General features: G+C 44.3%; 1 protein-coding gene across 3 annotated transcripts in view; it reads left to right on the top strand.

Annotated features, from left to right (window-relative positions):
- Rpp30 (ribonuclease P protein subunit Rpp30) overlaps positions 1–22,335 on the top strand; it is a 42,441-nt gene that overhangs the window by 14,463 nt on the left and 5,643 nt on the right. For all 3 annotated transcript variants that reach the window (XM_050188121.3, XM_055076568.2, XM_055076567.2), the window contains exons 7-9: positions 3,668–3,784; positions 11,149–11,178; positions 22,078–22,115. In XM_050188121.3, the coding sequence (XP_050044078.1) occupies positions 3,668–3,784; positions 11,149–11,178; positions 22,078–22,115 (185 nt within the window). The remainder of the gene's footprint in view (positions 1–3,667; positions 3,785–11,148; positions 11,179–22,077; positions 22,116–22,335) is intronic.

The following is a 22,335-nucleotide window of genomic DNA, read 5'->3' as shown; positions in this document are numbered from 1 at the left end:
GGAGAAGGGGCGTGGTCGGTGTGATGGGCGCTCGTAGGTTCCAAGATGGCGTCACCACTGCGTGCCGCTCATGCATGAAAACGTCACGCTTCTACTTACTTCAATGCATCTGCATGCAAGCTTTTTGACTTTGAAAGCAGCATTGGCGTAGAAGACAACTTCAGTTCATAAGATTTCACTACGGAGTTTTGCTTTCTTCGCCGAACCATTTGAAAGCTGCCGTACACTGATACAAAGATATCCTGCGTGTTCTAAAGGTCACAGTTCTTATCTGCATGATGTTAACAGCCTTCAGTCGGTATCATTTGTCAGCGGCCACGCAAGGAGTCGAGTTTCGTGCGAAAAGACCGTCGGTAGTCGACTTCGGCATCACGCTAGGGCTAGTTACTAGAGTTAATGTTCTTTTATATCTCAAGAGATCTTTTTGCATAAAAGATTATATTTGCTAGAATATCACACAAATTAGAATAGACACAGGGCTTTGTATTGAAGATGTATATTCTGAAAATTTTTAGATGTCTTTCTGTGCAGAGTAACAATGTCGTTCTTGTATAACTCTTTCTTCTACAAAACACTGCTTTAGCTTTTTTTTTTAATTATTTTTAATAAACATGTTGTTTGGAAATAATACCAGAAGATAATTTATTCCTCTTCTATTTGATTCAATACACTTTCGTATCAAGTGTGCTCTGTGATAAAGGGTGTCTACCGACCTGGAAAACCAGGAATTCTCAAGGATTTGGATAGTTTGGAGATACTCAGGAAAAAATCCGGGAATTTGTGCTTGTATGAGGGAAAATTAGCTGTAATTTTATTGAAAGGGAACAAAAGTCACGCTAATGCTGACTTCGAGTAACAGAGGGGGACCGTAATGAATCTTCTTTGACGCCGTGTCATCGGCTGGAGGAGTAGCCAATGTGCCGTCAACGAACGATTTTCCGGACGGCTGATTTTTGGGACATGCTCGATAATTCAGACGGCTTCGCGGCGCCACCATGTAACCCATAGACTCAACATATAGGAACGTCGGAAATTTCGGATGCGAGAGCCCTTCGCCGTCCGATATTCCTGACTTTTTCTCGTGGCTGCAGGTCTGAAACGGCATTAATCAAAGCCACCACCACCGCCATTTTGATTATCTCACCACCTCGAACCGGCGCTCTCGCATGCAGATCTGCTCGTAGCCATAGCCACCACCACGGCAACACTAGACCCAGCTGCTTTGACGTTTGCTATTAAGCTTCTTGTCGTTCGGTGCCATGTTTTCCTTTGAACGAATTTGCCACTGTCAGCAATGGCACTGACTCTGCCTTTGTAATCTTCGCAATTGGCTTCGAAGCTCGGAAAGCACGGCGTGATGCATAATGCCAGTTCCTGAAAATCAGCTGCGCCTCACAGCAGGGTTACGCGATGAAGCATACTCTAAGTATTGCGGTGAAGCATACCAAGAGTAGGAAGGGGCAATTGTCACGGGACATAATTCCTTAATTATACACGCGTGCACCCGCGGTGTCTTGTCACAGTACGAAAACATTGTCGGAACACGTTATGCTCGAATTAATCGTCGCAAGTGCTGGCGAGTTCAAATTACCAGGCGTTTTTGCCCATTGGAATACACAACTTTGATAGGACCACAGCATCAGTTGAAATAAACCGGAAGTTCAAATTAAGCCTGTTCGAGTTAACGAGATTCGACTGTACTAAGTAACACATGTGGTTGAAATAAATGTTCTGCATTTACCGCCATGGCCATGAGTGGCACTACCTAATACTCCTAGTGCTAAATTTAGCACACACATAGTCATACTCTAGTCTAGAAAGTTGGTGGGGCCCATCCACTGCTATAGCTCAATTGGTAGAGTGTCACATGTACCATGCAGAGGTTGTTGGCTCAACTCCCACTGGTGGCAAGCTGTCTTTTCGTCCACTTTTTCCCTTTTGCCTAGGAACTATACATTTAATTTTTGTATGAAGTTTATTTCTCCTATGCTTCAATTAGCTTCATGTGGTTGTTATTAACAAAAAAAAATAATGCGAAAGCTCCACTGGAGTTGTCTAAGTATGCGTAAGTATTGTGCCACAAAGCTCGGTGTCATTATCACTGTTATCAAGCTTGATCTACCTAGTATAAACCCTTATTGACCCCTATCAACCCTTATCGGGTTGTTAGGTATTAACCTTATTGCAGTCAATTTGTGCCTTATCAACGCAGAAAGTTGGGCTAGTTGATGCATTTGCTGTGACATAGTTACTAGCGCTAACAAGATTAATGGAAAAAAAGTTGGGACAGGACAGAGCGTTAGTGTCCTGTCGCTCTGTCCTGTCCCAACTTCTTTTCCATTAGTTTTGTTAGCGCTAGTAACTATGTCACAGCAAATGCCTTATCAACCCTTATTCATCTTTATCAACCTAATCGGACTTTATACCACTCTTATTAACCTTATCAGAATTGCTCCAACCATTATAAGCCCTTATCGCTCTTTAGTACCTTATCCATCCGCATCGAACCATTATCAGCTGTGAGGAGACTTATATAACCCCTCATCACTCCTTATCCTTGTGAAGTCATTGACTGCTTATCTGTGTTGCGCAACGCAAAGCCCATGAGCCCTCAGAGATTGGTGGTATTTCAGTCGATAAAGGAGCACCCCAACTCTTTGATGGTTGCGCATCCCGCAACCACCAAACTGAATCAGATATGTGGCCTGTTTGGCATTAAATTTTCGCAAGATCAGAGTTTTCCGAATGTCTACAATGCTCCAAGTCAGCTCTATATGTAGTCCTAGAGATGGCTTTTATTCTACCATCACCAAATCTTTCAACAAAGCTTTTATAGAAACTGTTCTTCTTTGAGATTTGTTTTGTACCAGTGGTACAGCACATTCATATGGTTCAGATATACTCACCTTCTGCAAGCGTGGGTGTTTAGCCCAGTAGGTAAGACACTTGGCTTCTGAGTGTCGGGTCATAGGTAGCAAACTCACCACCACCAACGTTCTTTCTTTCGAATTTATTGTTTTTTTATACATTAATTTCTTTATAGCGATCAATCTTGTGTGACAAACAGGCTAACAGATTTCTTCGTTGGGTAGTCGTAGAAATGCTTATGCATTTAAAATCAAGTCCCTTGGTTCCCCTGACCATTCATGCATGTTAAGTTTTGAGCCAGTAAAGTTCACTGGTTTCAGCACCCGTCTTGTTTTGATGTTGCAGTTTTGTGGCGACGCATCTTTGTTAGGTTCATGCAGACTAAAATTTAATACACAGCTATAAAAACTTGTCATTTTGTTGCTTAGGCTACTTGGCTTACACAACATCAGACAGAAAGCATGTTGCACAAGTTATTTTTTTCTGGAAACCAGGCACGTTGTTAGCGAAGCTATGGTGAGTATGCATGGAATAGACAACTTCATGTTGCTATATTAGACCATGCATCTTTCCGCTTTTTATTCTGGGTTGGCACTCAGTTTTTCAGCTTGTGTGTCTGGCTCCAAAACTGTCTATTTGGTGCTGGGGGGCTGAGAACTTCTACCTTTCCTTAGATAACATTCTGCACAGTTACCTTACCATACATTTTGTGTAATGAGTAGTATAGCTGATCCTTTATAGTGTAAGAACAATTCTGTAAGGAAATGTGTTCACGATTCATGTCTGTTTTTTTGTGCAGGCCACAGGCCGGGGGCTCTTCTTTGAAATTCAGTATGCTCCGTGCATTCGTGATGAGTCTTCACTGCGGAACACTATTGCTAACTGCCAGACTCTCATGCATGCAGGCAAAGGCAAGGTAAATGTGTTCTGTTCTGCACTTGTTTTTAATAAGCTTTTTTAGAGATTGGAAATCAGAGTCAATACTGAAGGATGCCAGTTTGTGTCACTCTATAAATGCATAGTAAAATATCATAACAACAGACACACTTTATTGTGCCCCAAGTATTTTAACCCTTTCGCTGTCGGACCTTTCTGGCCGTGACGCACCCCCAGTGTCGGCTTGGTTTCAGGGAACGAGCATAACAGGGAATGAACATTGCAATTTATTTTTGATTATGATTGGTATACAAATAACATAGTCAATGCAATATGCACATTTCAGTGTTCTGCAGCTGTTGTTAGTAAACATCATCATCATCATCAGCCGGACTAACATCCGTTCAACATCCGAATCTGACGATGCGGAACTCATCTCTTCCTCGCATGAGACGCTGTCCAAGTCCAAATCCGTGCTCTGCTCGTATTCTGAATCAGAAGAGCCACCGCTCCAATGAGCAGACGAAGGTCCCGCGCGCCTCAGCTATCCGAAAGTAACCGCGCGCAGGAAGGATGCGCTTTCGGTCGCCAGCACAATGGAGAGAAATGGGATGTTGTGTGATCAAGAAGACAGAGGGAGATGGAAAAAGGCTAAAACAAAGTTCGAAGGGCTTTACGTTTACTGCTGCAAGTCGGAAGCGGCGGTGCGGCGAGAGAGCGAAAGCAGCAATCGAGTCACTCTTTTCGGAGAGGCAACGGCGTGTGCGCCTGAATTTGACGCGCCGTAGCAAACATACCAACAGAAGAAAAATAAACACCTTCAAACCAGCGGAGATGGCAGAACAACCCTTGAACCCATAACTACACGCGCGCGACGCATGATCCAGCGAACGCGGAGCCACCGCGCCACTCAGCGAAGAGAAAGGGGGGAGTGGCAGTCGCACCGTACTCTTCAATACATGTACTACACAGGTCGGGGCGAAAATACAAACTTGTAGAAAGAGTCAACAGATGGCGTGGCCAGTTTAGGAGCGCCAGCTTTGCGCTCAGGCGCGAAATTTTGAACGCACGATAGAGAACGTACCGGTACGTCAGTGACACTGTGGGGGGGGAAGCGCGATGACGTACCGGTACGTCCGTGACAGCGAAAGGGTTAATCTGGGCCTTCTGGTTTTGAGCATCGGTACCTTAGATCACTCTTGTGGGCCTTGTGGGTTCTTGGGAAGGTTTGGTGAAGTCTGTGGCGATTACATTGAGATTTGCTATTCATGAGCATCACCTTATTCTGTAAAATGACTAAATTTCTAGAAACAATTATACAGAAATTGTTCGTTACTTTTTAACTAGATCTAGTCATTCTTTGTAATGCAGTAAAACCTAGTTAATTTGAATTTTACGTGACTGAAAAAAATGTCAAAATTAACCGAATTTCGAATTATCAAGGGTATCCAGAAAACAATAAGCAAATGTTAACTATATCAACACGCTTTTATTTAGTGAATGAATGAGCAAATCCTGTTTCTATTTTGCACAAAAGCAATGTGGAAGCTGCAACTCTCGTCATGTCGGGACTCATTGGCTCTCGCAGCGGCGATCAAGGCCTTGCGACTTCCTTCTCAGTATGGCCGCAGCGCATGCCTTCATTTGCGACACGTTTTGTACTCATCCGCGCACTCATCCACATTGTTTTCTAGCCAGGGAGCTGATCCCCAACAGATCGTCCGTCCACCGCGATGTAGCCGGTGCTCTTCGTCCTCGACAGCCTTGCACCGAGTCAAAACGAAACTACTGCTTTACGTAACTGCTGCGGAAGAAACCATGGCCGCTATCGACGCGATTATGAATGGCAACTTTTCGGTGCTGAAGGCACGCGGCCAATGCATGCACTGAGAACGAACCTACTGTTCAGTACAACTGCGGACGAAACCACGGTCGCTATCGACGCAATCATGTATGGGAACTTTTTTTGGTACGTGGCCGACACACGTAGCAAGTCAAAATGAAACCACTGTTTTTAGCAACCGCTGCAGAAGAAACCGTGGCTGTTATCGATGCCATCTTGGATAGCAATTACGCAGTTATGAAAGCACGTGGCCAACGCGGTGTTATGCGCGGCAGTAAACAGAAGAATAAAGGCATTGAAGGCACAAATGGGCACGAAGCGTTCTGGCGCTGCTGCCATTAACATACAATTTCTGCTGACTATGGCTATACGGACTCCACTGTTTTGTTTCAGTTAGACGCTAGCGCTGTTTTCACTCTTTTGCGTCACAAATTTGCGGTGCTCCTCGCTCGGTGAGCTCCGAAAGTTGTCTGAATTAATTGATGTGCGGCCAAATCTAATTAACGAGAGTTTCATTGCATTGAATAATACATACGCCTGCTGAGACCAGAGGGCAAGTCTGAATTTACGAATTAATGAGGGTCAAATTAACAAGGTTTTACTGTAGTATCTTTTGTGCACCTCATGTAATGGTCATGAGAACGAGGACAGAAGAAGTCTAGATTACTATTGCTAAAAGCTGGACATGTCAGCTTTTAGTTCTTTGGAAAATTGGCTATCATAAGTTCTTGTGCAAAGGCTGTGTTTTTCTTTCTTACATTTGGGTCCGACATTCTTGGATGCATCTCACACACGATTAAGGAGTAAACTATAAATGCACATGTATGTGCTCAAGAACATAAGTGTGCTTGCCGCCATATATGACAACCTTGAAAAGCATTTGTTTAACTACAATTGCTACCACATTCATCTTAATTGCCATATAACCATGTAGATCAGGCAGATCTGAAGTTCAGTTCACAAGAACTGTGCTTTTCAAAAGTTGTGGCGAACTGGGACGTGAGCTCAGAAGTCATGCCATGCACAAAGTTGTACACTGAAAAAAAGTGCAAAAGTATTCACTTAAAATGTTAACAGTATGTTACAGGAATTTGACAGTCAATAGCAGCTGCCTACATTGGAGGGGGCATGAGAGTAGAGAAAGTTCCCTGCACAGGCACATTATCTAAGACTTGTGAACCCTGGTGTTCATGTATGCAGGTCAGTGTGCAGTGGCTCACCTGTACGCTGTTCACACTGCGCATAACAATGGATAATAAGCACGATGGCAGAAGCTGCGGTGTATCGGGATATGGATTACCCATATGACGATTTTGATGCTTAGTCTATGTGGTGGCCCAACAGTCTATCAAACGTTAAAACAACAAACAGATTGGAGAGGAGCACATTATGCTGCACCAGTATATAATTCTTAGGTTCTGTTGTGATACCACATGGAGATGGTGCAGGCTGATGGTGTGCATGCTTAGGAGTTAAGGTACACATGATGTGCAAATAATTTCAAAATTATATATAAAGTCCATCCCAGATATATTGAACTCGAAGGAGATAGCAAAATAGTTCAATATATAGATAATCCGAAAGACACAATATGCCTCTCTGAAGCTTATCTAAAAACTCCACGTCTCAGACAAGACTCCCGAAATTGTGATAAGTGGGAATTTAATGATTTGTTACTCCAAGTCCTCGTCAAATGCAAAAGTTTACTTATTCTTTGTATTTTGCCGATGAATGTTGCAAGTCATTTGCACTGCAGAACATTATTTGATTAACTGATCGTAGTGCTAACCCTAAAAGCCCGTGTCGCAGCAGTAAGCCTTGACGCAGTGCGCTTTGCATGCGTCAAATTGCTTGTTGCGCATTTTTATTCAGGATAAGGTAGAAATGAACACAGTGCAGAAGCAAACCAGCCTATGTGCACCGTGCTGCCATCAATGCACCTGCACTGTGAGTAGCGCATGGGCATACCCAGCCGCATCTCTTCTACAATGCACCTTTTCAATGGCTGATCATTACACATCAGGGACGAGTTAATCAGGCAGATGCTGTTAGATTCGAAAGTGGCTTTCAGCCTGCAGAACTGCAGGACACCCGAGTCCATTCGCACTGATGCATCTCTGTGAAGACAAATGAATTGCTTTCAGCACAAACTCTGTTACCACAAAGGGCACAGCAATGAGTCTTGCGCACCGCTGCTGTGGTAGTCTTTCCATGAAGGCCGGAAGGGGCATTTGGGGGTTTTGTTAAATTCAAACTAATGTAAAAATTTTTACATATAAGGGTTGGAGTCAGATTCGTTCTGACCGCTCGCAGAAACAAAATTCCGCTCATGGAAACTTTACAAAACTAATTCAGTGGCAGAGACATCTCCAGTTCGGCATACCATGCCCGGAGCCACTGCATGAGAAGATTGGGTACCATCCACGCTTTCATGTGAAGCACATGTATCAGACAGGGAGGCTTTTGCGTTCTTAAAGCAGTGTGGTGATCCTGTTTCCAATAATGAACGGGACGCTGGTAGTAGCTTCACTGCACAGCGGTTCTTTTTGCTATCAGTATGCTTCACCGTATTATGTGGCTGGGTTGCGGTTAAGCCTACTAAACCAAATCCACCATTATGGGGCACAAATAAGACCATTGCTGCACGAGCCGTTCACATTTAAAGATGCACCTTGCTCATTTTTACTCTTGCCCTTCAGCATCTGGCAAAACAGTACCGTTTCGTCGGCATGAATATTTTCGATGATGCGAGAAGTGATTGTGATCTCATTAACAGAACCGCACTTTCAGGGGCGTAGCGTTCTATATATTGAATGTGGCAGTCAATGGAAGTTCGATATACACGTAATACAGTGCTTTTACAACTGTTCAACTGTTACAACTGTTCGATATAGGCAATAATTTGATATATCCGAGATTGATATATCTGGGAATGATTGTGTATTTGTTAACTTTATATAGGCTCAGTTGTAATACTTGGCCCTTGGGCAGCTATGGTCGACTCTAGGTGAAGCGCAAGAGAGCACATAGGACAACAGAAGAGGACAAAGACACACGTTGAATTACGTGCAGTTGCTTGTGAATGCACGCAAGCGCTGTGTTTTCTATTTGTTCTGTTGTCCTACGTGCTCTCCTTTGCTGCACCTCGAGATTTTACGGACGTTTTTGTGGCCCTTTTGGAGTGTGAAAAATCAGACGTTGACTCTACAGCTGATGAATAGAATGCTTCAAATGGTCTGTGGGGCGAATACGCGGTGGAAGGAGAATGGGAACAGAAAGGGCCTACGCATTGAGGAATGAACTGCTGCCGCTTCTTTCAAGGAGCTTGAGCTCAAAAAACAAAGTGTTTGCTGACGCCGAAATGCAGGTATCCCTCATCCAAACTAAAATAAACCCTTTAAAGCAGTGAAACGCAACACTGAGGCATTGTGTGCGGGCTGAGAGAATGTCAGGTCAGTTGAGCTTGACACACCAGCTGTTGAGAGAGAATTTCACTTTTGACAAAGTTCAGGCCTCATACCAATGAACTTGCTATCAATCGATAAAAATAGCTTAGTTGAAAACATTTGTTTCTGTATGGATCTCCTTTTTATTCGTATTTGAGAATGTTTGACTCGATTTGCAATTAGTTTTACCATTTTTTTCAAAGATATCTTATTCGGTGTGCATTTTACTAACCCCTTCCTTCTGATTTCTTTTTGAATATAATAAATGCTACTCCTTACTATTTAAACTGGATTTAGTCGCTTTTTTTTTCTGACATGCTTACTAGAGAGTGACAGCATTGGGTGACATGGTGTCAGCTTGTCTAGATGTAAAACAAAGTTCTGCGTCACTTGAGGAATTTTGCAAAGGCAGTCAGGGAAAACCTAAAAAACTCGAAATTTGGAAATGTCAACTAGGTAGACACCCTGTTTACATCAGGTATGGTCCTTACGAAAGATATACAGTAGCTGGTTGGAATTACACTTTAGAAAAGGATCCAAATTAGTAAAAAATAGCCAACTTATTCAGGTATTATGGGTAGCAGTTGCTCACTAAAACACCACCTGCTTTATACGCTGTTGTAGAGGCACTGTTTATGAAGCTAGACTCTCTTGTGGTAAGACTTGACATTGTCCAGACTGTTGCACTAGTGTTTATGTCAAAGGACATTTTAATTCAGTGGCAGTTGCACATAGCTCCCATTTATCACGTCACTGTTGCTTGTGCGGTTGGGTGAGAAATTTTGCCAACAAATCCATTCTTATGAGGCACATAGGTCAGTGGGCTTGTGAGATAAGTGTTTTATGTCAGAAAGTGTGTGTGTCCATGTGCGAGTCAGCCGTCGGTCTAACATCTGTCTATCTAACAAATGGTGAATTCGGCCATCATGATTTCACCTAACTATGCATGTTCCGGTTTACCTTTAGGATTTCCTGTTATCATTTTAGTTGCTTCATCGTGTTGCTTCTTGTGTGCTTCACGCTGTACGTAACCATCACATGTTTTCAGTAGACGTTCATTTGAACGGCAATGCTCATTTCATTCCTCCTACGAGGTCTAATGTAAACTACTTGGTTGAGGCACCTGCAGCCTGTAAATTGCTTTGCACTGAGACCTTAGCTGCAGTGGCAAGAGAAACAGAAGTGCCTAAGTACTACAGCTTTTACTTTAGTACAATGTCTTTTATTCGTATACTTGTAGCTCTCCAAGAAGTTATAGTACATACACTTGGGAATTGGTACATGCAGTTGTCATTTTACTCCACCCTAATTCCAATAGCTTTGATTTATTTATTTATTTATTTATTTATTATTTATTCGTACCTCAAATACCCTATTTGGGGTTTTACATGAGGGGTGGGCATATCTCGGTCATATTTTCAGTGAATGCCTTGAACGATGAATGACTGGAGTGGTGCACCGCTTCAGCAGGTAGCTGATTCCAGTCTTTCGCTGCTTGAACCAAGAAAGAGTTAAGATGAGCGGTGGTGCGAGCTGGAGGGGGACAAACAGCCTTTGAATGGCTATGACGAGATGGAAGTGTGATGCGCAGGCGTGATGTCAGTCTGGTGAAGCAGCGAGTGGTAAAACTTGTAAAAGAGATAGTCTTGCTGTTTTGCAGCTGTGGTCGAGGGTTGGAAGGTTCAGAGGTGATATAAGTTTAGTGCCGCTAGTGTGGTAAGAGTAGTCAGAGTGAATGAACATTGCTGTGCGATTCTGTATGAATTCCAGTGTTGTTGCCAAGTTAGATTGGTATGGGTCCCACATTGAGCATGCATATTCCAGTTTGGGTCGAACAGGTGTTAAATGTGCGAGTAGTTTTACTGAAGGGGAAACAAGACGTAGATTATGGCAAAAGTAGCATAGTACACGATTGGCATCATTGCTAATGCTGCAAATGTGTGAGGACCAACTGAGGTTACTGGACAAGTTAATACTTAAGTACTTATAAGAAGTCACAACACATATTTCAGATAATTTCATATTCTTTGTAATTGTACGTTGTTGTAGTTTGCGTTCTAGTTGTTACTTTGCTGTTTGTGACATGGTACTTCATGTGAGTTCTTACTTCTGCAGGGGATCATCATAACAAGTGGAGCATGGATGGTAAGTGGCAAACGGCGTATTTACTTGAACCTAATGCACGCCTTTTTTCCAGTAAAATGGGTCCGAAAATTGCATCCGCGTTAGAATTGAGTACGACCCTAAATCTGCATTACCATATCGCCATCTGCATAAAAAAAATGGCCGCCTCGTACGCGCTTCTATCCTAGCTGCCATAGCTTCCTCCATATGCATACAGTACCTCCATGTTGTACAGTGAAACCTCGTTAAACCGTAGTTGGCCGGAGCTCGGAAAAGGTACGTACTAAACGGTAGTACTGCTTAACCGAAATAGCGTGAGATCGCCCACTTACCTGTCAAAAACGGAACTCGGAGAAAATGCAATGAAAGGGCAAAAAACGTACACTATTTATTCATTTTGGGCGACAAAAGTCTGTGATCTTTGTTTGATGGCGCGGCGGCCTGGCAGCGACGACAGCCGCCTCAAACTCACTTAAGCCGCGAGCCAGCTTTTTCCACCAGCCCCCTCTTCTCGGCAAACACCCGCATGAGGCTCACATAACGTGCAGCTTCTGCCACTGTCGGGCCTGGATCGCCCGTGCTGTCGCTGTCGTCCTCATCGCTGTCGTTACGCGACACTTCGGCAACAGAGGCAACTATAGCCTCGTCGGACATATCCGGAGAAGTCTGAACATTGCTATCGATGTCCCTGAAGTCGGTGAAAGAAATGCACCCAGCACTTCGGCGAGCAGTGTTTCGCAAGCTTGGTCGACGGCGTCAGAAGACTGGTCGACGGCGTCAGATGACTGGTCGACGGCGTCAGATGACTGGTCGACGGCATCGCTAGCATCCTCGGCGTCACCCGCACACACCGTGAAGCCAGCGCGCTTGAAGCAGTTCTGCACAGTCGCCGATTCAACATGGCGCCACGAGTATTCGAGCAGGTGAATTGCGCCCAGCAGATCAATTGAAAAAATCTTGCCACACTCAAAGGCCAGAAGAATTCTGCACAGCAGATTCTTTTTGTAAAGCTGTTTCACAGCCCGAATGACACCTTGGTCCAAGGGTTGTGCAATCGCTGTGGTGTTAGGAGGCAGAAACACCAATTTTACAGCCGCAAGGTTATCAAGCGCGACATGCGCCGAGGCATTATCCAAGATAACAACAACTTTTCTGTTTTTCGCCGCGAAACGGCAGTCGATGAGGCGCATGTACTCTTCAAAAAGTTTCGACGTCATCCACGCTTTCGTGTTGCTGCGGTAGACAACTCCGGGGGGCAGTCGGGCGCCTTTAAAACATCTCGGCTTGGCCGACTTCCCGATCACGATCAGTTTTTCAGTTGCCGACATGTTTACACCGAACGCAACCGAAATCCGGTCCTTGGCATGCTTGCCGCCGGTGCACGTCTCACCTTTAAACGCAAGCGTCCTGTTTGGCAGCAGCTTGAAGAATAGCGCCGACTCATCTATATTAAAGATATCGTCGGGCGCGTAGTCGGTCAGGATGTGCCTCAGCTGACCACTTTGCCATTGTTCTGCCCCATCCACGTCGCCAGCGGCACCTTCTCTTGAAACGACTCTTGTGTTTACGCCATGCCTCGCCTTGAACCTCGCCAGCCAGCCATTGCTGCATACAAAGTCATCGTGGTTCAGCTGCGAAGCGAAAACCAGGGCCTTCTCCACAAGTAGGGGTCCGCTGACAGGCAAGTTCTTCGACCGCGCTGCTTTTAACCAGTTCCCCAGCGCCTCCTCCACGTCAGGAAAAGTCGAACCTCGTATACGACATCTTTTCGCGGTCGCAGCAGCACTGCCGAACAACTTTTCCTTTGCGTTCCATATGCCACACACGGTAGTTAAAGGTACATCCCTTTCGCGTGCCAGCGCCGACTTCTTCATGCCACGTTCGATGGCACGAACGATGTCCATTTTTTCCTGAATGCTAAGCACGCGGTGTTTTTGCCCGAGCTTCGGCATGACGAGAGTCCTAACTTGCACGACGTCACAACGCTTTCTCGTAGGAAATATAGAACGCTCTCTGGCACGGCGCCGAAGTGATGTTGATGTTGATGTGGCTTCTCGGATGGGGAGATGGATGAATGCTTCACCCTTCCAAGCGCCCTCTGCGTTTGCGCTTGGAGGCCGTTCGGATCTCTGAGGCTTGTTGTTGTTCTGCCGGGCCGCCCGACGGGGACGATGTACCGCCGTGATTGCGCGACGAAAAGTGAAAACACTACTTTTTAACCGATACGTACGCGACAAGCTGGTACGGTTTATGCGGATACAAAATGCATTATGTTCAATGGCCGCCGAGTCGGGGATTTCACTTTACTACTTTTAAAACGGAACTACTGTTTAAGCGGGTACGGTTTAACGAGGTTTTACTGTATGTGTAACCAGGCACTAGTGTAACCTGGTCTACCACCTGTCTTCCCGTTTTCTGCGTTTATTCAATCAGCATGTAAGCGCCGACTGCGAAGGCACGCCGAGTCCACCATGATGCTGCATGTAGAAGGAAAGTTATCATGTGCGCGGAGACGGACGGAAATCAGGCCGCATCACGGGCGTTCGGAGTACCCGAAACTTGCGTGCGGGACTGGCACAAACAGAAGGAGAATATTTTCGCCAGCAAAGCAACAAGGAAGGGTTTCAGTGGACCGAAGCAGGGCCACTTTGCCGAAACAGAAGAGCTGCTCACGGAATACGTGCTAGAGCAGCGAGCGGCACAGTGGCCTGTGACGACTGATCTGCTCGAAGTACGGGCAATGCAGTTAGCCCTACAAAAAGGGCTAATGCGGAGTGACTTCAAAGCTAACAGGTGCTGGCTGTCAAATTTTATGAAAAGAAAAGGCTTTTCTCTTCAAAGGCAGACAGGGATATGCCAAAAATTTCCTGAGGAATATGAAGAGAAATTGCACAGTTTTCAGCGGTATGTTTTGAAGTTGCGCCATAGAAACGGCTATCACTTCAGACAGATTGGAAATGCCAGTCAGACACCGCTCTGCTTTGACGTGCCTGCCACCGCAACCGTTGAAAAGAAAGGGGCGAAGCAAGCGCGCGTTTTGTCTTCTAGCCACGAACAAACTAGAGTCATCACAATGCTTTGTTGCACTGCGGATGGGCACAAACCGCCCCTGTATCTTATCTTCAGACGGAAGATGCTGCCGAAAGGAATTGTTTTTCCGAGTGGTGTGATTGTGCGTGCAAATGAAAATTACCATGGACTTGGTCGCTGACTGGATTGATAACGTTTGGCAGAAGAGACCCGACAGCAGTTTGGATCTGCGTGGGATGCTTGTGCTCGACGCGTTCAAGTGCCACCTTGACTCAACAGTGCATCAAGGACAAGCTGGCTGCATGCAACACCAACCTTGTAGTGATACCTGGTGGCATGACATCGCAGCTCCAGTCGCTCGATGTTTGTTTGAACAAGCCAGCGAAAGATAGAATTCGGGCGCTCTACACAAACTAGTGATATGTACTATAATGAACTAGTGATAAACGAACTATAACGAACTAGTGATATAATGATCAATTTTTGTGGAACTATCGAGTTTGTTATAAACAGGTTTGTCTGTGTAGCGAAATTCTTGATATAACCAAATAATTTATTACTTCTTGTCAGCCGCCGTGGTTGCTTAGTGGCTGTGGTGTTGGGTTGCTGTGCATGAGGTTGTGGGATCGAATCCCGGCCATGGCGGCCGCATTTTGGTGGGGCCAAAATGCAAGAACACCCGTGTACTTAGTAGACATAGGTGCACATTAAAGAACCCCACGTGGTCAAAATTTCCTGAGTCCCCCACTACGACGTGCCTCATAATGAAATCGTGGTTTTGGTGTTTAAAACCACATAATTTAATTTTTATGACTGATTGTCCACGGAACATCATGTATTTTGACTCTCAATATAACAAAGTTTGTTTATACGCGATTTGAATGTACAGTCGACTTCCGTTAGTTCGATCCTGATGGGACTGACGAAGCTGGTCGAATTATCCGGCGCGACAAATTAAACTATGACTAGAAAATAACGGCAAAACATGCCGTTAATTCACTTCGCAGTATTTGCCTTTCAAATTAGTTTCGCCGCGATACAGCCGTGTTAAACGGTGAAGCTTACCAAGTATGAAAGGTTGCCTCTGTTACGAGACATAGCACATGTTGCTTAATTTACACGCGCACATGTGTCGTCTCCGGCTAAAGTACAAGCACCGAGACACCTTTAATAAGTTTACCAGCATGCTTTCAGAGTTTAGAAAGACCTCCACTCAATGGGTTCGCGAATCATGGGTTCGTGGCACTGAAGTATTTCTATCTCGGCTATTAATTGGCCGATTTAAAAAATTTTGCTGCAGAATGCTTCCTAGAGGACACCTTACAACTTCCAGCATATAACCAAAATTTGCTATGGGGCCTGGTGAGGGGCCCTTTACTCCACTTTGCCTTAATTAACACCAAACGTCATGTGTTCAACTCCCACCAAAGTTTGTGGGTTCGACTCTCGACCTTCATAATGCCAATTGGGATCCAACTTGGAGATATCGTCTGTTTGCCCAAATCTCCAAGTGTGTTCGACTTCCACTAAAGGTCATGGGTACGAGTGCCTTAATTGATTCTATCTTAATTAACCCCTTAGGTCATGGGTTTGACTCAAGCGAAAGGGCAGGGGTTATCCTGGTTCATGTGCTTTTATTAACTTCACCTTAATTAACACCGAAGATTGTGGGTTCAACTCGTAACAGAGGTCGAGGTTAGGATGGATAGTTGGGCGTGTTGGTTAAGCATGATCTGAAGTGAAGGTGCTAAAACGACGGTGCAAAAGAGCGGCGTTTGCATAGGTTCGTGTTTAGCTCCGATCCTGAGTGACTTATTTTTAGCTCATGCTGGCAGAGCCATTTCTAGCAGTCATGAGGGTAATGGCATAGCCAAAGTTTTTAGATTCATTGCCAACCTCCTAATTTTGGTAGATAAGAATTACAATGACGCCGACTTGGTCATTAGGCAAACATTGACAACCTTCAGGCATATTTTATCTCCCATTGAAGTGACCCACGAACTTTCGGTAGATTCCTCCGTCAGGTTTTTAGATCTTAGATTGTTTTTAGCAAGTAACCACGTCTGTTGGCAGTATGAACCTCGGGCTAGTAAACCTCTGCTACCTTTTAGTTCCTCTCACTCTAAGCTAGTTAAATGCAGCATTGCTAACATGTGCCTGCTGAATGTTTTTAAGAAGTCCTGTCCACATCGAGCAGCGGCGAGTTTTCTTATGCAGATTGACCGACTGGAAGAGGCAGGCTACCCGCAACCTGTTTTAGTTTCCGTAGCGGAAACAATCCTCAAGAAGTTCCCTAACTCGCCAACCAGAACACATGTCACCCCGCGAAAAAGAAAAGGTAGCTGTCATACCCTACATGCACCGCATGTCGCATAATTAGAAAAAGATCGCAAAGCGAGCCAACGTAAATGTCGTGTTTTCTGCCCCGTGCAAGCTCTCTAAGTTATGCAGAATGACTAACCCTGTTTCCCGCAAGGCACCGGCCTGTGTCATAAAACACGATAACAAATACGTAGAATGTCAGGCAGGAGTCGTTTATGAGATTCCTTTAGATTGTGTTAGAAAGTATGTGGGCCAAACAGAGCAGTGCCTGAATGACAGGCTGAGGCAACACAATAACAAAGTCAACAATGGGAAGGAGGGCCACCTGGCAATTCATTGCAGAAATTGCAAATGTAAGCCAGACTTCCACGCCTGCGCTGTGGTTGCCAGAAGCCATGACAAATAGGTTCAATTAATAATTGAGGCCAAAAGGATCATTGAAGCAGATGATAAGTGCGTAAGCGTTGCATCAATATCCCTATCACGTAAAGAACTGCTTTACCTGAACGCGAATGCGCACTGAGAAACTGTGATTGCGCTCCTAGTATAAATCAGTGGTGTTTTTTCCTAATTAAACATTGTTGGAAGTGGTGCCCTGTGTGTGTGTTCTTTCTTCATCCACCGTCGTTTTAGCGCCTTCACTTCAGATCAGAGGTCGAGGATTCGGCTTCCACCAATGGTCGTGGGTTTGGCTCTCGATGTTTCCCTATGGCATTTGGAATCCGACTTAGAATCCAATTTAGAAATTGGAATCCGATTGAAAATATGGGCTGGTTTGCCCATATCTCCGAGTGGGTTTGACTCCCACGAAAGGGTTTGGTTTAGAGGGCCTTAACTTTGCCTTAATCAAGCGTGCCTTAATGAAATTTGTTTTAGTTAACATCATGGGTTGAGTGATGATGCTTCTTCTTTGCCTCGGCTTCACAATTTCTTATAAAGAAATTAACGTCCTACTTTGCTTTAATTAACACAACATGTAGTGGGTTCGACTCCTGCCAAAGGTAGAGGGTTCGACTTCCTATGAATTTTGGTCCAATGAATTTTGGTGCCGTAACGCTGGACATTGAATTTTTCATCCCATGAGCCATCTAAGGCTTTCACCTTAATAAATCGAAACTGGCACGGGTGCATATGGTTTTGAATTACATACAGTTGCTTGTGAATGCACCTCACAAATCATGCAACGTGCAACAGAGAGCGGCCGTCAAAGCGAAGCAGCACCTTCGCCGGCAGAGGAGAACTGAGCTAATCATGGCCTCCGAAATCAGGCAGCACACCATGAGATTTCAGAGTTCATAACTGATGAATGCAGTGTCGACATAGTTCTCTTATTCTGATTGTGTGTTGCGTCAGCATCCGATTTGGTGATTTTGTTGTCGCCAATTACCCCTACCTCATGTGGCAAAAACAGGTAAACATGAGTAGCTGTACTTGTACTAAACGCAAATGACCCTCTTGCCATCATGGTCCATGTAAAGCACAAGTGGGATAACACCCTATTATGCCCCGCAAGCTGTATGCTGTGGGGAGAGCCAAAAAGGATCCTAAAAGGAGCCAAAAAGGCTTGATGTGTGCTGTGCTCCCGTTCGAACAAGGACAAGGAGTGAGCATGCGGTAATGAGACTTGATCAGCCACACGGGGCTGGTAGGCAGAGGAGGGGGCGGCAAGCCTGCGCATATGTGGCCACATGCCCCATCTTGGAGGTAATCTGCCCCAAGTGCAAAAGCTGGGCTAGCTAAAATGGCTGGTGGCTTTGTGTGCACTGTTTTCCCACACACCTAGTGCTGGAGTCCACATAATCTCGAGTTTGGCGATGCATTGAAAAAGGAGGCAGGCGAAGCGTTTGCTCCCCGCTGCCTAAGCTCATCATCACAGCAGCATTCTAGCAGCGTGTGGTGGCGGTCATTGAATGAGATCAGTTCGTGCTTGTCTATGCGCGTGTGACACTTTATCCAGTTGTCTAATACTGTGTATTTACTACCAGCACTCCGTCCTTCAGAAGAAACTGTAACCTTTTTACTCGTATTGCCAATACTAGGAAAAGTGCATAACGGGTGTCGAAATTCTGGATGCCATAGTGGATCTTGTTCGATTTGTTGAAGACGACACATGCATGCAATGTCACAAATTTACAGCAAACACGGCGGCCTTGAATGACACAGTGTCACACGTTGCGCCCCTTTCATCCAATTTTAAAGCGAAACTTTCTTTGCAGCGTATGACAGGTTTTGATGCTGCATTGGTCAGACTGTGTGGATAGCAGCCTGCTGATAGTGTCGTCCGACTATGGACGACACTATCATTTTCAGTGGTGGAGTGGATGCAAAAGCTTTGCAGGCTTTGCTTCGTACTGTCAATGGGAAGATATTGCAAGATTTCATGGAACCTTATCTTTGGTCGCCAACTTGCAAAAGCGAAAAAAACAAATTTTTTGTCATTAAAAATTTTTTTCAATAACTTGATAATTCGAACATTCTTACAGCCTGTTTTGTGTAAGAAAAGTCTAACAGTAACTCTACCTAGTTGGATAAAAGGTGAAATGTCAATGTATTGAAATTTTGATATAACTAAGTAAAGTGCCGATTTTACTGACTTCGTTATATCGAGCTTTACCTGTATGTGCTTATTTAGCCTGTTTTCAAATCATGATCAGCAGCAACATTAAAGCATTGTCAGTGTCATTGCCAGGGCTCATTGTTATTATCATTTGCAGTGTTTTCACTTCGTAGTAAAAACACTGCTACGCCAGTCACTGCGTAATTGGCACAGCATAGCCTTGGTCGTTTTTGCGCCATTAAACCCAATTTAACTAACTAACTTTCACTTAATCCATAAAAAGCATAGGTGAAATTTTAATTTCGATTCTGTAATATATATATTGCCACAACCTTGACACAACTGACAGCCACTCGGTGCAATTCGGTGCCACATGCTAGGCATGTTGGGTGGCTCCCAGAAGAAGACGACGAAGGTGCCCAGACAGCTATATAAAAGATCTGTAGCTTCGACCAAAGTTTGTTGTGGCTTTGTCTGTGACAATATCTTCAAGCTTACAGCTTTGTAGCACAAATCTAAGCTTAATATTTTTTAATTACCTCGCTTTAGAAACTATGTTTCCTAACAAAATGCTGCTTCTACTGGATCGTCTTATTGCTCAAGTTTGTTCATTCAATGTGAATAACTAACTGTTCATTTTGTAAGTGTTCTTAAGAAACACAAAATATGCCATACCGGTTATCACTTTTCATGGTACATACTGCTTCTTGGTATACTGAGTTAGTGCCTCTACTCCCAGGGTCTTATAATGTGTGAAAGAGAAAGCTTGCTGACAGTGTAGTTTGAACATATGATGACAACATTTGTACTTGTAGTTCTTTTTTAGTACAAAAGGCAACTGTGACTGTTAAAACATACCTATTAAACACACCAAGCTCACACTCAGTTTCAGTCTCACACTCAGATCATGAGCTGATCATATTGCCTCATGTTCTTTGTTTGTGATGCTTTTACAGCAGCGCTGTATATCTCACCCCTTCCATGCATTTTTCAATGTCCGTGCCTCAAAACTCCTGCGCTCTCCATGAGGAGGCAATGCAAACCAATGAGGCATGTACTGACACCTGGTGTAACAAGAGAAAAGCTAATAAACCACCCAATACATAATTTCATACAATACCATATGTACCTGCGCAATGAATTTTTTTTTTTTTCAATAAATCGAAGCAAAATTGGGGTCTGCGTTCATTATGCGGGTAAATTTCATGGAGACATTCGCGAAGCAGCAAAAATGGAAAAGTAAGACGGTAATGATTTGGAAGATGCATTAGATAACTTATCTTGGCATTAAAAATACATGCATGCCACTTGCAAACCCTAACTTCACTTCGCATCGGAACCACCAGACCTGCCATTCAGGTCGCTGGCCACTTCATTCACATCATGGTTCTACCGTAGAATAAAGAACGAACGCGTCAGCCATGCGAAGTAGGTGCGGCCTAGGTCAATCGCATGGGATGAAATTGAATGCACACTCTGAACAACGACCTCCGATTGCGCCCTAGCTCATCCTCGCAGCTGCTTCTGTCCATCTGCCGTTATCGCAAGCATCACATTGAAGCGTGCACCTGTTTTGACAAGCAGGATGTGTGCATCTCTTTCCTGAACCGTCCTGCTTATCGGCATGTCAGAGTTTATCGGTGTCTGATCAGCGTTTCTGTTTGGTGATAAGGTAAGCTCTATGTCCCACAACAGGCACATAACTCGACTTAAGGCCCATCGCAGACATCGAAACCCATGGTGGGCAGAAATGCAAGCCACAGCCACACGAATTCAACACTACACCCAACTATGACCACAATGCCAATCAAGTGCCGGCCACCTCTTCTTCACTTTGGCTATCCCATGCGCTGCGCCCGGCCGCGCATCCCGCACGTGCGCTCTCCTATTACGTCAGTGTAAAGTACGTAAGCAGGATGTGCTGCAGAGAGCCACTTACGTCTTTTTCTCTCTAAAATCTGCAAGGTGCCGCTGTGCCAGCACTGGTGTTTTACTGCACAGTAGCAAAGTTGGGGGTGCGTTCATTATGCAAGCGCATTCACTACGTGAGTAAATACGGTAATTACTAGAGGGAACTTTGGTGCTATCTGTCTACAGAAGCTGCAATTGGGATGGTTCAGCAATCATGGAAATTATGGGAAGTACATGGATTTGCCTAAACTTCGTCTTTCTGTCTTTAAATGTCTCTTGACTTTGTAAATTCATCATTTTCAACAAAGTGCTGTGTAATGAATAATAATATAAACATGATTTAAATCGTCCAAATCATTCACCGCCAGGATTCGAACACAGGATCCCTAGCACAGAAACCTGACATTGAAATCATAACGCCATGGACACATGCATCGACAAGCGGCATAGAACACCTTTATGAATTTCTTGCAGGCAGGCCAGCATCTTGATATGCTTAGCGCATTTTAATTTGAACACCTCGACAGGTTGAGCCACTATTAGTAGTGATTGTGCATGTTCGTAGAGCATTCTACAGATGTGGAAGGGAAAAGCCCCTAAATAAGTAAACCTTTACACTCAGTGGTGTGCTTTGTCTTTTTTACAGCTCTGCTGGTAGCCCACATTCACAGAGTGGAATGGCTGCGAAACATTTTCTTGTTCTTGTCTGATTCTGTGTGTTATCAACTTTGTGTTATCAACTTTATAAATACCGATTTCATATGTGTGCTAGAGGAGTTCACGGTATAAAGCTGTTATTGCATTGTAAGTGTAAGCCCATCACCATTATATATGTGCAATATCAACACAACTTGACTGCCGTAGCGGCAATACTGATGCTAATGTTGGCAAAATGAGTCATATTGCTGGCAATCTGCCCCTTATTTAAAGGGCTTCAGTAGAGATTCTGCAACCAACTGGCTGTCCTCGCAATGATATAAAAACATGCTTCACAATAATCAAATTGTGTAGTAAATGGGTCCTGTCAATTGTTTTCACCTTTTTTGTCATCTGCCTTCTGTCCCAACCCTTTTCCTTTTTGACATTTTTTTGTGCTCCAGCCTCAGGAACTGAGAGGACCAAATGATGCTGCCAACCTGTATCCTTCTATTGCCCATTGGATCACATACAATCCTATTGCTTTGTTTTTAATTATGTGGTTAAAACCCCTGTCATACAGCAAATGAAATGTCATTTCCATTGAATGAATTTAAGTGGACTTAATGTCATCTTCCCTCTGTGGATGTCACATGGTGAAAACAAATGTTATTTGAAAATGATCACCATGATCTTGGGGGAAAGAAGAATCTAACAAAACT

Source organism: Dermacentor andersoni, chromosome 2 (assembly GCF_023375885.2).
Source record: "Dermacentor andersoni chromosome 2, qqDerAnde1_hic_scaffold, whole genome shotgun sequence".
NCBI classification, from domain to species: domain Eukaryota; kingdom Metazoa; phylum Arthropoda; class Arachnida; order Ixodida; family Ixodidae; genus Dermacentor; species Dermacentor andersoni.
The sequence above is the reverse complement of the archived record's forward strand: the minus strand, read 5'-3'. Positions and strand labels throughout refer to the sequence as shown.